We start from the raw sequence: 16,597 nt of genomic DNA on the forward strand, positions 1-16,597 counted from the left end.
CGTCGTTTCCTTTTTTTTTTTTAAAAAAAAAAAGAAGAAGCCGCGTGGGGGGGGGAAGCGGATCCCTTGCTCCGGAGGAGTTGGCGCCGGACGGGTTAAAGCGATAGAGGGCCGCGCGTTTGCCCAGAGAGGACGGAGAAACTTGAGCTTTCCGAGAGGCTTTGAAAGGAGCCCAGGCCCCTCTTTCCGATGGGGAGGGGAGAGCCAGAGCCCTGGCGAGCCCTACCGACTGGATCCGAGTTGTTTTCTTTCTTTTTTTTTCTTCTTCCCTCTCTTTTGCTTTCTTGCCTTTTTCTTTTTTTTTGGCGAGGGGTGGGAGGGTGGATCGAGCAGGGGAGACGAAGAAATGTGCCGGAGGACGCACGGGTGGGTAAGCAAGCAAGCAAGCAAAGCGAGGAGGGCGGGAGGTTGTTTGCAACAGAAGGCAACTTCCCCACCGCTGGCTTTGCAAAAATAATAATAATAATAATAATAATAATAATAATAATAATAATAATAATAATAATAATAATAATAATAATAATAATAATAATAAAAGTAACAAGAGGCGGGAGAAGCGGATCCGGAGTAAAAACCGAAGCGGGTTGCTTCTTTCCCACATGCACGCACGCACGCACGCACACAGACACACAAACACACGCGCACCCCGCTTCCCAGGCTCCGATCGCCAGCCCAGCATGGCCTCACCCCTCTTCCCCACACAGGACAATGGCTGAGCCAAGGACGAGGCGGGAGAGGCAGGGATCCCCGTGCACCACCATCACCATCATCCTCCTCCCTTTTTTCCTCTCTCTCTCTCCCTCTTGATCCCTTGCTTCCTTCTCCCCCTTTCCCCCCTCTATTCCGTGCTCCTCGCCTACCGGATCGCGCCTGGACCCTTTTTTTGTGTGTGTGCGTTAGGGATCCGGCTGCTACTGTATAAAGAGGGCGCTTGGATCCCGGAAGGGAAGTGGATCCCGGGAGGAAAAATCGCCACTTGCGCCGGACTTTCTGTCCTTGGGGTGGGGGGAGAAGAGAGAGAGAGAGAGGGGGGTGGTGGTGGAAGGAAAGGTGCGGGATCTTTTTTGGGGGGGATTTCCTGGCGGATTTGGAAAGCTGGCAGTCCGCGCTGAAGGGAATCCCGGGGGTGGGTGGGGGCAAAACAGCAAAAAAAAAAACCCAAAACAAAACGGTGAAAAGGGACAAGAGTCGAGTTTGGAAGGGCCGGATAAACTGAGTTTGCGTTGCGAGGGGGTGAGGGGATCGCTCTCCGGATCGACTTTTGACTTTGCCGTCGATCAGACTCGGGAGATCTCGCCGAGCGGACGCGCGCTTGAGAATAGGAGAGAGGGAAAGCCGAATCCGGAGAGCTTGCTTTGCAAAAAAAAATTAAAAAGGACGCTGGTTGTAGTGATGTCGGGGGTTGCGACCATTGTTGTCTGGGATTAAAGGTTCCTAGCTCTTCAGTTGCTCTGGGCAACCCCCTTGGGAGATCCCCCGGATCTACTGTGCTGGAGATCCCTTGGTCTTCTTCTGCTCTCTCTCCGTTTGACTCTCACAAAGGGCTCTTTCCAAGACTTCGGTCACTTGCACGTTAACCATGACCAAAGTCAACTCTACTCACTGGTAAAGACCAAGTGGATTCCTCCGATCTGGGAGGAACCAAGAGTTTTTTTTGCCACAAAGCAGGTTTGTGGTGGGCTGCCGTTATCAACTTGGTGCCCACCCATCCCCAGGCTGCGGTCTGGAAGTTGAAATCCAGCATCGCAAAAAGAGGTCCTAAGTTGAACAAAGGGATAGTAAATAGTAAGGATGAGCAAATCAGTTTCCAAACTGCTCAGAATCTAGTTTTTCCAATAATTCACTAAGAGGTCTCCAAAGGGGTGTAAAATAGTAAATAAAGGTGGGCAAATCAGTTTTGAAATTGCGGAAAATATAGTTTTTCCAACAATTTACTCCTGTTGCATGTGACTCTAAGCGGCTTACTCTCCAGGGACGGTAATTAAAAAATGACAAAATGGGACACCTGCTTCCTAAGGAGAGGACAGATATGTATATAATTTGCATTTTATTAAAGCAAAAAAAACACAAATTAGTCAAAATCAATGCCTGCAGGTGTTTTCCTGAATGCTGCTTTAAACAGCTCACCTGTGCCTTTTTCCAAGGCAGGTAGAATTCAACCTGTGACGGCAATTGGGACCAGAATTTCCGTTGTTAAGCAAGGAGGTTGTGAGTCGCACTTGTGACTTCTTTTGCCATGGTGGCTAAGCAGACCACTGGAGTTGTCAACTGAATTGTGTGATCATTAAGCAAATCCTCTTTCCCCATTGACTTCGCTGGTGGGAAGCTGGCTGGGAAGGTCGCAGATGGTGACCACATGACCCCAGGATGCTGCAACCCAGGTAGTCCTCGACTTACAACAGATCATTTAGTGACCGCTCAAAGTTACAACGGCACTGGAAAAAAAGTGACTTATGGCCATTTTTCACACGCCCCTTGCAGCATCCCCCATGATCAGAATTCAGATGCTTGGCAACTGGCTTGTATTTATGATGGTTGCAGGGTCCCTGTGTGTGTGTCTTGTGATCCCCTTTTGTAACCTTCTGACAAGCAAAGTCAAGCTGGATCCACTTAACAGCCGTGTCAGTAACTTAACAGCTGCAGTGATTCACTTAACAACTGGCAAGAAAGGTGTGTAAAATGGGGCGAAATTCCCTTAATGAATATCTCCCTTAGCAACAGAAATTTTGAGCTCGATTGTGGTCATAAGTCGAGGACTATCTGTACATATGGGTTGCCAGGCACCCCAATTTTGATCACTTGACTGTGGGACGCTACAACGATTGCAAGCGCAAGGATGATCAGCAAGATGTAAAAATGTTGAGACTCTAGAAGGAGTGCAGAGAAGATCAACAAAGATGATTAGGGGACTGCAGGCTAAAACGTATAAGGAACGGTTGCTGGAATTGGGCATGTTTAGTTTAATAAAAAGAAGGACCAGGGGTGACATAATAGTATTCCAGTAGCTCAGGGGCTGCCACAAAGAAGATGGAGTCAAGCTATTCTCCAAAGCGCCTGAGAGGTGGAAACTAATCAAGGAGAGAAGCAACCTAGAACTAAGGAGAAACTTCCTGACAGTTATAACAATTAACCAGTGGTACAACCTGCCTCCAGCAGCGGTGAATGCTCCAACACTGGAAGTTTTTAAGAAGAGACTGGACAGCCATTTGTCCAAAATGGTATATAGGGCTTCCTGCCTGAGCAGGGGGTTGGACTAGATGACCTCCAAAGTCCCTTCCAACTTTAATATTATTATTTCTTTTTTTTGATGCTGTTGCAACTTCAAACAGTCACCAAGTGAATGGTTGTTAGATTGAGAATTGCCTGTAAGGGGGCCTTTCTTTTTATTAATAACTCAGGCAGAATATGCTTGTTTTTAAATATCTGGTGCTACTCCCGAATACAGAAGCATGCCGTGGTGTTGAAATCACAAGTGCGATGTGGAGGTTTAAAGTGCGGTGATGAGATATTTTCAGGGGGTCCATTTCTACTCCTTGGCACGGTGACGTTGGAAATTATATATTATCGCTACAACCTTTATTTATTTGTACTCATAATCCATCCCAGTTTGACCCTGGGGGATGTTCCAGTGGTGGGATTCAGATATGTGAACAACCGGTTCTCTGTGTGGATGCCGCTTCCGGAAGTCCATTCTGGGCCTGGGCAACAAAAAATGAGCTACCGTTTCTGCGCGAACTGAGTGAATCCCACCACTGGGATATTCTTGAGCAAAGCAGGTCTTAAAAGCAATATTGTGGAGGATATCGAGTGACAATAAAAGATGGATTTCCCACCATGTCCTAAGGCAGGGGTAGGCAACCCTGGCTCTTTATGACTCGTGGACTTCAACTCCCAGAATTCCTGAGCCAGCCACGCTGAGGGGAAAGGGAGAGGTTTCCAAGCTGAGCCATGCTGGCTCAGGAATTCTGGGAGTTGAAGTCCACAAGTCATAAACGAGCCAAGGTGGCCTACCCCTGACCTAGCCAATGTAGACAAATGAAGGAATGTTTAGTCCAATGTTTTAAGAGCTATATCCCCCACTTCCTTTTTAAGGAAAAACTTACAAGTTGCCAACCCATGTCCTAAGGCCTGAAAAGCTGTTAAATCAGGCAATTTTCGACTGTAGGCTACAAATAAAATAGGAGATCTGTGGAGGTCCTTGATGCTCTCTGAGCTTGGTTTTTCTTGCAGACATTTCATTACCAAACTAGGTAACGTCATCCGAGGTTGATCTATTGGAACTGCAGGTTCTTTATTGGTGCCCATCTTTGTGGGTTTTGATCTTTGCAGCAAGGGTTTCCCCCCCCCCTCCCGACCCAGTGTTTCCTATGCTGACGGGAATTCTGGGAGTTGAAGTCCACACATCGTACAGTTGTCAAGGTTGAGAAACATTGTTCTAATCTGTACATTTTTGTCTGCACCTTTTCCAGCTGTGAACTTCGTAAGAATGTTCAGAAAACGTCAGATTTCGGCGTAAGAGCCTGCGTGCAGGGTATGTAAACCAGGTAAGTTCCCATTGCAAATGGGCTGAACTGCACTGCAAGGACCGACACACTCTCGCTTATTGTTTAGCAGCTTTTGGCACGTTAGTTATAAGAACGGTATATAAATATAACTAAATAAATAAATAAATAAACCTGAAAAAAGCTGTGTTGGACTAGGCCACAAGCTGGTCAAATTCGGGGCTGTGTGTTATCCAGTGGATGGGTTCCTATAACATACTTCCCCTGGTTACCCATTAACTGGGATTAAAACAGAGATTAGCCTGTCCTGCAAATGCAGATGGTAGGTGTCCATCCTTCCATCCATATCTATCTATCGTTGATAGGGCTCGCAACTTGGGCGTCCTCCTGGATTCACGGCTCAATTTTGAAGATCACATAGGAGCCGTGACCAGGGGGGCTTTTGCTCTGGTGCGCCAGTTGTGACCCTACCTGCACTGAGATGCTCTATACACAGTCACTCATGCGCTCGTGACCTCCTGTTTAGACTACTGCAACGCTCTCTGCATGGGGCTGCCCTTGAGGACCACTCGGAGGCTTCAGCTGGTGCAGAATGCGGCCGCGCGAGTTGTGATGGGGGTTTCCCGACACTCCCATGTAACACCTCTACTCCGCGAGCTGCATTGGCTTCCGGTTGCCCTCCGGGTGAGATTCAAGGTGCTGGTGATGACCTATAAAGCCCTAAATGGCTTGGGTCCGGGATATTTGAGGGAACACCTGCTGCCGGCATCAAGCTCCCTTCGTCCTGTGCGCTTCCACAGGGAGGGCCTTCTCGAGAGTGCCGCCAGTTAAAGATTGCCGGCGGGTAACACCCAGGGGGAGGGCCTTCTCTGTGGGTGCGCCTGCCCTCTGGAACCAGCTGCCCGCGGAGCTTAGGACCGCCCCCGACCTTCGTTCATTTCGCCGGGACCTGAAGACCTGGCTCTTCGAGCTTTCCGGCCCAGGCTGAGAGTTTTTTAATTGAGGTTTTTTTATATTTTTTTCAGGGATTAAATTTAATCTTTTTGTTTTTAATTTTTGTATCAATGTTTTAAGTACCCTGTAAACTGCCCTGAGTCCTTTGGGAAAGGGCGGTATATAAATTCAATTAAATAAATAAATAAATAAATAAATAAATAAATAAATAAATAAATCTATCTATCTATCTATCTATCTATCTATCTATCTATCTATCTATCTGTCTATCTATCTATCATCTATATCTATCTATCTATCTATCTATCTATCTGTCTATCTATCTATCATCTATATCTATCTATCTATCTATCTATCTATCTATCATCTATCTATCTATCTATCATCTATATCTATCTATCTATCTATCATCTATATCTATCTATCTATCTATCTATCTATCTATCTATCTATCTATCTATCTATCTATCTATCTAACAATCTAACAGTAGACCTCAACATATGACCACGTTGAGCCCAAAATTTCTGTTGCTGAGAGGGTTGTTAAGTGAGTTTTGCCCATTGTATGACCTTGGTTGTCACAGCTGTTAAATGAAACACTGCAGTCATAAATATGAGTCAGTTGTCAAGTGGTTTTATTTTGATCACATGACCATGGGGATATTGCAACTGCTGTAAGTGGGAAAAACCTTCGTAAGTCACTTTTTTTAGTGCTGTTGTAACTTCTAAATACATTGTTGTAGGTCAAGGACTCTGTCTCTCTGTATCTATCTATCTATCTATCTATCTATCTATCTATCTATCTATCTATCTATCTATCTCTATCTATCTATCTATCTATCTATCTATCTATCTATCTATCTATCATCTATCTAATCTATATCTATCTATCTATCATCTATCTATCTATCTATCTATCTATCTATCTATCTATCTATCATCTATCTATCATCTATAATGTCCATATACCTTGCAATTTCTTTGTTGTCGTGGTAGGTCAGCTCATTCCTTTGGGAAATTGAGCGGGGAATGAGTTGTAACACATTAGGTGAAGCCATGTTTTTCAGAGAAAATGTCCCTGGTTTGACCCAAGCAGCTATGCACATGGGGTTGAGAAAGGAGTTGCTAAGTCTATCACAACTTTTTGAGCAGCACTGCAAAAAGTTGGTCAGGAGGGGAAAAGGTGGCATGCAGTTATTCAGTTGAAGAGACTTATCTGTACCTCATGGCTGAACCTGTGGGGTCCTTGGTGCTCTCTGAGCTTGGTATTTTCTTGCAGACGTTTCATTGCCCAACTAGGTAGCGTCATCAGTGCGAGGGAGATGGGCTTTGCCCTGCTTATGCTGGCGAGGGCCTGGCTTTCTCCTTGAGAGTTCCTTGATTAGGATATTGCTTTCTGCTTGATGTTTGTCCCCTTAGTCCCAACCTTGGCGACTTTTAAGATGTGTGGACTTCAATTCCCAGAATTCCCCAGCCAGCCTTGCAGTGTTGACTTCTTTTCCTCCTCCTGGGAGGAGGGGGCTTCGTGGTATCCGCAGCCGAACATCCAGATTCAGCCATAGTTTCATTCCCTACAACATTAACCTTGTGAACTCTCAATCTTCTTCCTTCCGTTATATATTCAAGATGGACAGTATGTAATATTTTATTGTTATGCACATGTAGGGGTGTGGGTCTATATACGTATGTTGTATATGGTATGTTTTAGGTGTGTGTCACGTACGTGTTCCACTTTGAGAGCAGGCAACTAAATTTCATTTCTGATGTGTGCCGTTGTGCCCACAGTAAAAAAAATGACAATAAAGGTTATCTTCTTTCCAACAGGGATTTGGGGGTGACTTAATTGGCGAGAAATTCTTAGTCCCCTCTCCTTCTGCTTTTGTTCCCAGTCTTCAGGTAAAAGGCCTTTTCATCAATCCCTGATTTAATTCGTTTGGAGACTCGGTGTGCACTTTTGAGACAAAGTCTCCACCCACTTTCCCCCCCTCTCACTCTCGTTTCTGGGGGGGAAAAACAGACCAGTTGCCAAGTCAAAGTCCTTCGCTTCTTGAACCTCTTGCATTTGCACAGAGAGAGAAAGAGAGAGAGGCGGCCATTTGCAAGCCTCTTCCAGGGATGTCTGCAAAACGCGGATCGACTCCAACCCTTCAGTTCCAAGGATCCACAGAGCAGGGAGCCCCCCGAGGAGCAAAAATGGAAGAAGAGGAATCCGAAACGCCGGATCCAGTGGAGAGGTGGAGGGGCAAAGCTGCGGGCTCTCGCCGTTCTCGAGAAAAAAACGAAAGGCTCCACAAAGCGAGGACAGCCCAACAGAAAGAGCACCACAACGCCGCGCGTTCCCCTCGTTCGGGGTGGAGGAATCTACTGCGCCCCGCGGACTTAGAAGCCCGGCAGAGATTCTCTCCCTCCGCTGAGGGGCCGGCAGTGACCCGCCTCTGGCCCAAGGGTGGCCGGGCCAGCCGGCAGCCTCTAGTCCTCAGTGAGGAAAGCTCAGAGCCCTCTAACATTTTGGACGCGGGAGAGATTGGAGAATCGGGGATGGTCAAGGTGAAGGAAGAAGTTCTGGGCGACGACTCGGCCAGCATGGAGATGAAACGCCAACGTTTCCGCCACTTCCGCTACCAGGAAGCCGAAGGTCCCCGCGAGGTGTGCAGCCAGCTCTGGTACCTCTGCCACCGGTGGCTGAAGCCGGAGAGGCACACCAAGGAGCAGATCCTGGAGCTGCTGATCCTGGAGCAGTTCCTGGCCATCCTGCCCCCGGAGATCCAGAGCTGGGTGCGAGAACATGAACCAGAGACGTGCTCTCAGGCTGCTTCCTTGGCTGAGGATTTTCTGCAGATGCAGCGGGAAGTGGAGAGGAAAGAACAGCAAGTAAGAACGTAATTTGGGGAGGGGAAGATGTAGAGCAGGGTACTTGAGAAGAGTCCTTCTAGATTTCCCCCCCTCCCCTCCCCATTAAATCCTGGGTCACAGTCTCCAGAGGCGCTCCGGAAAAACCCAGTTGGCACCTGCCGAGTTCTGTCGTTGTTCCTGAGCAATTTGGGATTTATTTATTTAGCAGAGGCGGGGAACTATGGCCCCTTTGTGTCTGGTGGACTTCAACTCCCAGAATTCCTGAGCCAGTCATACAAGGGCCATAGTGCCCCGCCCTTGATTTAGAGCAATGCTTCTCAACCTTGGCACCTCTGAGATGCGTGGACTTCAACTCCCAGAATTCCCCAGCCAGCAGTTGCTGGCTGGGGAATTCTGGGAGTTGAAGTCCACGCATCTCAAAGGCGTCAAGGTTGAGAAACGCCGGTTTAGAGCAGGGGTCCCCAATCTCTGCGTGGCGGTCGTGAGGCGTTCAAAACCGGGCTGCAGAAATGCCGGGTCAGCGCACACTCACGCCCACTTGCTCGAGCAGCGGGCGCAGAGCACGTGTAGGCCCTCCCTCCATTTGCGTGAGCGGTAGGTGGGTGTGCACGTCACTCGTGCGAATGGAGCTGTGCGTGCACGCTTGCCGGCCGCTCCCCTCCCGCTGGTCCATTCCATTAAGCCGGAACGAGTGGAACTCTAAAAATCAAAGTATTTGCTGTAGAATTGCCTCCTCGCTCACTGTCAGCGACTATGGTCCGCTTGCAAACAATTTAAAAAAACCTAACATAAAAAGAACGTAAGCATTAGCCATCCTCCCCCAGGATGACGACGACAAGCAATGAAACAAGCCACGCTCCATTCTTCTGTGGTTTCCCCAGGCCCATTGGTAAAACCAGGCCTTCGGGACCTTGCGAAAGAGTGTCAAAATGGGGTGGGTCAGTCTATCTGGCCTGGACTGAGGGGGTTTTAAGTTTTTAAACGTTGTTTTAATTTGTTGGGCTATTTTAATTAATTTAATTCATGTTAATTCTATTTCTATTTCAACTTTTATATTGTCTTTTAAATTTTGCCCTGTCAACCACCTTGAGTCCTTCGGGAATAGGGCGGTATATAAAACTAATTAAGTAAATAAATAAAATAAATATCTGTGGGGATGACATCCCAAAGGGAAGGCACCGGCACGGAGAAGGCCTGCTGGGTCCCATCAGATGTATCTCTTTACAAGAGTGTCTGTGGAGATTCTCAGTCATCCATGTCACGGTTGTCCCAAAGGTGCTTTTTCAAAAGGCAACTGGTCTTTCTTTGTTTTTCCTCGAAGACGTTTCGCTTCTCATCCGAGAAGCTTCCTCAGTTCTCCTTACGAGAGGGAAGACCCATAATATTCCCTTCCTCCCTGCTCTAGTGGCTCGGGTGGATGTAATTTATTTATTTATTTTATTACATTTATATACCGCCCTTTCCCGAAGGACTCAGGGCGGTTTACAGGGTAATTAAGAACCAAAATACAAAAGTTAAAAACAAGTTTAAAAAAAATTAAATTTATCCCTGTATAAGTAAAACCCCAGTTAAAAAGATTACCGGTAATCCTCAGCCTGGGCCAGAGAGCTCGAAGAGCCAGGTCTTCAGGTCCCGGCGGAATGAACGGAGGTCAGGGGCAGTCCTCAGCTCCACTGGCAGCTGGATATAATAATTTATAATGATGATGATGATGATGATGGAAGGGACCTTGGAGGTCTTCTAGTCCAACCCCCTGCTCAGGCAGGAAACCCTATACCGTTTCAGACAAATGGTTGTCCAGTCTCTTCTTAAAAACTTAAAAACGTAACAGAGTGAGCGCCTGTTACTCGTCCCAGCTTCTGCCAACCTAGTAGTTCGAAAGCACGTAAAAATGCAAGTAGAGAAATAGGGACCACTCCGGTGGGAAGGTAACAGCGTTCCATGCGCCTTTGGTGTCTAGTCATGCCGGCCACATGACCACGGAGACGTCCTCGGAGAAGCGCTGGCTCTTCGGCTTTGAAACGGAGATGAGCACCGGCCCCTAGAGTTGGAAACGACTAGCACGCACGTGCGGGGGAACCTTTACCTTTACCTCTTTGTGGCAGCCCCTCAAATACTGGAGTACTGCTATCATGTCACCGTTAGTCCTTCTTTTCTCTAGACTAGCCAAACCCAGTTCCTGCAACCGTTCTTCGTACGTTCCTGATCTTGTTCTGAAACAGGATCTTTGCTGTTTCAGGTGCTCGGGCTGTTTGAGATGGATAACGCGGATTCTCCAGAAGCCGAGGCTGATCAGCCTCCGTCCGTCGCCGTGCCAGAACCTCTTTTCAGAGAAGCCAAGCAAGAAACTGACGAAGAGGAACACAGCAATTTAGGTAACAACTCATTCCCCGCTCAATTTCCAAGAGGAATGAGCTGACCTACCAGGACAACAATGAAATCGCAAGGTATAGACATTATAGATAGATGGATAGATAGATAGATGGATAGATAGATAGATAGATAGATAGATAGATAGATAGATAGATAGATAGACAGACAGACAGACAAAATATAGATAGATGATAGATAGATATAGATAAATAGATAAGATAGATAGACAGGCAGACAAAAGATAGATAGATAGATAGATAGATAGATAGATAGATAGATAGATAGATAGATAGATAGATAGATAGATGATAGATAGATAGATAGATAGATAGATATGATAGACAGACAGACAAAATATAGATAGATGATAGATAGATATAGATAAATAGATAAGATAGATAGACAGGCAGACAAAAGATAGATAGATAGATAGATAGATAGATAGATAGATAGATAGATAGATAGATAGATAGATAGATAGATAGATAGATAGATAGATATGATAGACAGACAGACAGACAAAATATAGATAGATAATAGACAAATATATTTGTTAGGCAGAGAAAGAGATGATAGATGATAGAGATGAAAGGTAGGTAGGTAGAGATAGATATGAATGGATGATAGATGACATAGATCAGACATGTCAAACTCGTGATGTCATGTGACATCGCGCAACGTATCAGAGCTTTTTTCCCTTGCCCGCAACAAGGTGGGCGTGGTTTCCGGATGATGCGTCCAGCCTGCAGGCTGCCAGTTTGACACCCCTGACATAGATAGATAGACAGACAGACAGAGACAGAGACACAGACAGACAAAAGATAGGTAGATAGATAGATAGATAGATAGAGAGAGAGAGAGAGAGAGAGAGAGAGAGAGAGAGAGAGAGAGAGAGAGATATTTTTTACGTAGGCAGAGAAAGAGATGATAGATGATAGAGATGAAAGGTAAGTAGATAGATAGATAGATAGATAGATAGATAGATAGATAGATAGATAGATAGATAGATCCAGTAGATAGATGGATGATAGGAGAGAGAAATGCTGTATATTATGAATAATATATATAAAGCTATAAAACACTCAGCAGCCTTCTTCCTCGGCTTGTGGCATGTGACAGGAGCTCTCAGGCAGGTGGAGCCACGGAGGGGGCCCCCTCTCCCCCTCTACCCGGAAGAGGGCAGCTCGGATGACGAAGGCCTGCTGGACCTGGTCTACGCCACCAACCTCGAGCTCCACAGCCGACGGCCTCCACGTCGGACCCGCCTCATCCGGATGCGCACCCACGAGCTCCAGGTGTCGGACGAGGAGTGCCTAACCCGCTTCCGGCTGGACCGCCAGGCCATCCAGGACCTGTGCACTCTCCTGGCCCCGTACCTGGACGGGGCCTCCGCCAGTCGCCGGCACATCCCGACGTTACAGAAGGTCCTGATAGCCCTGCAGGTCCTGGGCACCGGCTCCTTCCAGAGAATGACGGGAGATAACTTGCGGGTGTCCCAATCCTCCGTCAGCCGTTGCTTGGATGCCTTCCTGGAGGCCATGTTGCGCCACGTTCACGAGCACATCACTTTTCCCACCACCGACTCGGAGCTGCGACGGACCAGGGAAGCGTTCTTCGACATCGCGGGGTTCCCCAACGTCATTGGGATTGTGGACTGCACCCACGTGCCTATCATAGCCCCCGCAGACATGCCGGCGCTGTACCGAAATTGCCACAACTTCCACAGCCTCAACGTGCAGGCCACTTGCGACGCGTCGGGTTGCTTCACCCACGTCTTGGCCAAGTTCCCCGGGAGCGTCCACGACGCTCGGATCTTCCAGCTCTCCCAGTTGCAAAGGCTGCTGGAGTCGTGGCCGGAAGGGAAGGGGTGGCTTCTGGGTAAGCCCCTCCTGGGGAACGGGGCGGGGGGAGGGTGAGATGTCCATTTTGAAGCGAGGACGGTTGGGACGTGGGAAGGGGGGATCCCCCAGAGTGCAAGCAGTCCTTGATGTCTCTGGAGGTTCTGAGTCATCCAGATCACGGTTGTCCCAAAGGTGCTTTTTTCAAGAGGCAACTGGAATTTCTTTGTTTTTTCCTTGAAGACATTTCTCTTGTCATCCAAGAAGCTTCTTCAGCTCTGACTGGATGGTGGGGAATGGAAGGATGGCAGGAATAGCCAACACTCCAGAAGATAGGCTTAAGATACAGAAGGATCTTAGCAGTCTTGAACACTGGGTGCTGTCTAACAAAATGAAATTCAGTGGTGAAAAAAGTAAGATTCTACGTTTAGGCAAGAAAAACCAAATGCACAGGTATAGTATAAGTCGGGGGTAGGCAACCTCGGCTCTTTCGTGACTCATGGACTTCAATTCCCAGAATTCAGGAATTCAAGTCATAAAAGAGCTGAGGTTGCCTACCTCTGGTATAGGTGGTACCTTGCTCAATAGTAGCAACTGTGAGAGGGATCTCAGAGTCCTAGTGGACAATCACTTAAACGTGAGCCAGCAGTGTGATGCAGTGGCCAAAAAAAGCCAACATAGTGCTAGGTTGCATTAACAAAGGGATAGAATCAAGATCATGTGAAGTGTTGATACCACTTTATAAGACCTTGGAATACTGCATCCAGTTTTGGTCACCATGATGTAAAAAGAGTACAGACAAGAGCAACAAAGATGATCAGGGGACTGGAGGCTAAAACATAAGGAATGGTTGCTGGAATTGGGTATGTCTAGTTTAATGAAAGGGACGCGGTGGCTCAGTGGGTTAGGACGCTGAGCTTGTTGATCAGAAGGTCGGCAGTTTGGCGGGTCGAATCCCAAGTGCCGCGTAGCAGAGTGAGCGCCTGTTACTCGTCCCAGCTTCTGCCAACCTAGCAGTTCGAAAGCACGTCAAAATGCAAGTAGAAAAATAGGGATCACTCCGGTGGGAAGGTAACAGCGTTCCGTGCGCCTTTGGCGTCTAGTCATGCCGGCCACATGACCACGGAGACGTCCTCGGACAAGCGCTGGCTCTTCGGCTTTGAGACGGAGATGAGCACCGGCCCCTAGAGTCGGAAACGACTAGCACGCACGTGCGGGGGAACCTTTACCTTTACCTTTAGTTTAATGAAGAGAAGGACGTGTGTGTGTGTGTGTGTGTGTGTGTGTGTGTGTGTGTGTCTCATGATAGCAGTCTTCCAGTATCTCGGCTTGCCACAAAGAAGAGGGAGCCAAGCTATTCTCCAAAGCACCTGAAAGCAAGACAAGAAGCAACAGATTGAAACTAACCAAGGAGAGAAGCAACCTAGAACTAAGGAGAAATTTCCTGACAGTTGGAACAATTATCCAGTGGAACAACCTGCCTCCAGAAGTGGTGAATGCTCCAACACCGGAAGTTTTTAAGAAGAGACTGGACAGCCATTGTGTCTGAAATGGTATAGGGTTTCCTGCCTGACCAGGGGGTCGGACTAGATGACCTCCAGGGTCCCTTCCAACAACATCATCCTAATAATATTTATTTATTTATTTTATTATTCTCCTCGCAAATAAGAGTATAAAAGAATGCAAATGACCAGCTTTCTGCAAGGAGTTTAAATTGCCCTGTTCACCGCCCTGAGTCCTTCGGGAGAAGGGCGGTATACAAATTAAATAAATAAATAAATAAATAAATCCTTCCATTTCCCCACCCTCCAGTCAGAGCTGAAGAAGCTTCTCGGATGAGAGGCGAAACGTCTTCTAGGAAAAACGAAGAAAGTCCAGCTGCCTCTCGAAAAAAAGCACCTTTGGGACAAGCTGGCCTTGACTTATGAGCTTGCCGAAAGAGGCATTGTAAAGCCAAGTGTGCTGTACCTTTTAATGCAAGTGGTCCTCAACTTAAGACCAGAGTTGAGCCCCCAAACCCCTCTCGCTAAGTAAGACAGTTGTTACGCGAGCTTTGCCCCATTTTTCCACCTGTCTTGCCACCGTTGTTAAGTGAGCCCTGCAGTTGAATTCGTCGCGGGGCTAATCTGGGCTTCCCCCTTGACTTCGCTGATCGGAAGGTCACAAAAGGGGGCTCACGTGAGCCTGGGAACACTGCAGCCGTCATAAATAGGAGTCGGTTGCCAAGCATCTGATCACATGACCCTAGGGATGATGCAATGGCCTATTGTGGCTTGACTTATGGCCACCACATTCCTGTTAGTAAGCGAGACAGTGGCTAAGTGAGTTTCGCCCCATTGTACAGCCTTTCTTGCCACCGTTGTTAAGGTGAATCCCTGCGGTTATTAAGTTAGTCACCCGGTTGTTAAGTGGAGCCTTGGTGGAGCAGTGGGCTAATGCCTCCTTAAGTAACACCAGCTGCCTGCAATTAGTGCAGGTTCGCATCCCACCAGACTCAAGGTTTACTCAGCCTTCCATCCTTCCCAGGTATGTAAAATGAGGACCCAGATTGTTGGGGGCAATTAAGCTGACTTTGTAATAATGCCGCTTGGGTGTGTGTGTGAAAGCCCTAATAAGCAGGCATATACATAGAATGAAGGCTACTGCTAAGCTTGTAAGCCGCCCTGAGTCTTCGGAGAAGGGCGGGATATAAATGGAATTAAAATAAATAAAATAAAATAAAAATCTGGCTTCCCCCATTAACTCTGCTTGTCAGAAGGTCAGAAAAGGGGATCGCGTGGTATCCCCCAGGACACCGCAACCGTCATAAATACGAGTCAGTTGCCAAGCGGCCGAATTTTGATCATGTGACCACTGGGGATGCTGCAGGAGTTACATAAGTGTGAAAAATGTCATAAGTCTGTTTTTTCGGCACTATCGAAACGTCAAAATGGTCACTAAATGAGCTGTCCTAACTCGAGGACTACCTGAACTCTTGTCTGCTGACACTTGCTCCCTCTCTTCCACAGGCGACTCTGGGTATCCTTTGCGCCCTTTCCTCATGACCCCGCACCCCGACGACGGCCCCGAGCCGGTGGCGCGCTACAATGCCACCCACAAGACGACGCGGATGGTGGTGGAGACGGCCTTCGGCCAGCTCAAGATGAGGTTCCGCTGCCTTCACTCCACTGGGGGGCGCTTGATGCTCCGCCCGGAGAAGGTGGCAAAGGTTTTTGTCGTCTGCGCCATGCTTCACAACATGGCCTTGAGACGCCAGCTGCCTATCATCAATGGAGGACAAGGGGTGGACACTGAGGTCCCCGTGCCTCCGTACCTGGAGACCGACAACATGGTAGAGCAAGATCCTCAAGGCGTGGAAGTCCGGGATCAGATCATTAGCACTTATTTCTCGCAATAAATAAGCTTTCGGTAGATGGTCTGCATGTTGGCTAGTCTCTTCTTCTTCCCTAAAGGACGTACTGGGGGCTGTGAGAGGAGACATGAGGTTGTGCGATCGCGCAATTGCCTCTCCGTCCCTGCAAGATCTCCTGAAAGGTGCTGTGTATGCCTAATACAATTTTCTTAGGGTGTCTGGAAATCATCCAGGTCGTGGTTGTCCGAAAGATGTTTTTTCCAAGAGGCAACTGGATTTTCTTTGTTTTTCTTTGAAGGGGTTTTGCTTCTCATCCAAGAAGCTTCTTCAACTCCGACACGATGGTGGGGAACGGAAGGATTTATACTCCTTGCAGACAGCTGGTTATTTGCATTCTTTTGAGAGTCGTTGAGGCCACTTGGAGATTTATCTGTGTCCTCAGGGTCACCTGAGTAATGTAAACAATAAGTGAGATGCAGTGAGTAGAGCCTGTTACTCGTCCCAGCTTCTGCCAACCTAGCAGTTCGAAAGCACGTAAAAATGCAAGTAGAAAAATAGGGACCACTCCGGTGGGAAGGTAACAGCGTTCCGTGCGCCTTTGGCATCCAGTCATGCCGGCCACATGACCACGGAGACGTCCTGGGACAAGCGCTGGCTCTTCGGCTTTGAAACGGAGATGAGCACCAGCCCCCTAGAGTCGGAAACGACTAGCACGCATGTGCGGG

At 47.7% G+C, this 16,597-nt stretch overlaps 1 protein-coding gene across 6 annotated transcripts; it reads left to right on the forward strand.

Annotated features, from left to right (window-relative positions):
- The first annotated feature begins 319 nt into the window (after positions 1–319).
- Positions 320–15,926, forward strand: LOC310636493 (uncharacterized protein). Of its 6 annotated transcripts, none has more exons than XM_083356398.1 (6): positions 320–366; positions 4,470–4,544; positions 7,346–8,327; positions 10,549–10,684; positions 11,802–12,560; positions 15,529–15,926. In XM_083356398.1, the coding sequence occupies exons 3-6, from the start codon at positions 7,572–7,574 to the stop codon at positions 15,915–15,917; spliced, it is 2,040 nt and encodes a 679-aa protein (XP_083212524.1). In that variant the 5' UTR covers positions 320–366; positions 4,470–4,544; positions 7,346–7,571; the 3' UTR covers positions 15,918–15,926. The 6 variants fall into 6 exon arrangements, with proteins under 6 accessions (XP_083212524.1, XP_083212526.1, XP_083212522.1 ...); XM_083356396.1 differs by having other exon boundaries at positions 334–370; XM_083356401.1 differs by lacking the exon at positions 320–366 and having other exon boundaries at positions 4,374–4,544; positions 7,281–7,352; positions 7,527–8,327.
- The last annotated feature ends 671 nt before the right edge of the window (positions 15,927–16,597 follow it).

The sequence above is a fragment of the Vipera ursinii genome (assembly GCF_947247035.1).
Source record: "Vipera ursinii genome assembly, chromosome: 2".
Classification (NCBI taxonomy): domain Eukaryota; kingdom Metazoa; phylum Chordata; class Lepidosauria; order Squamata; family Viperidae; genus Vipera; species Vipera ursinii.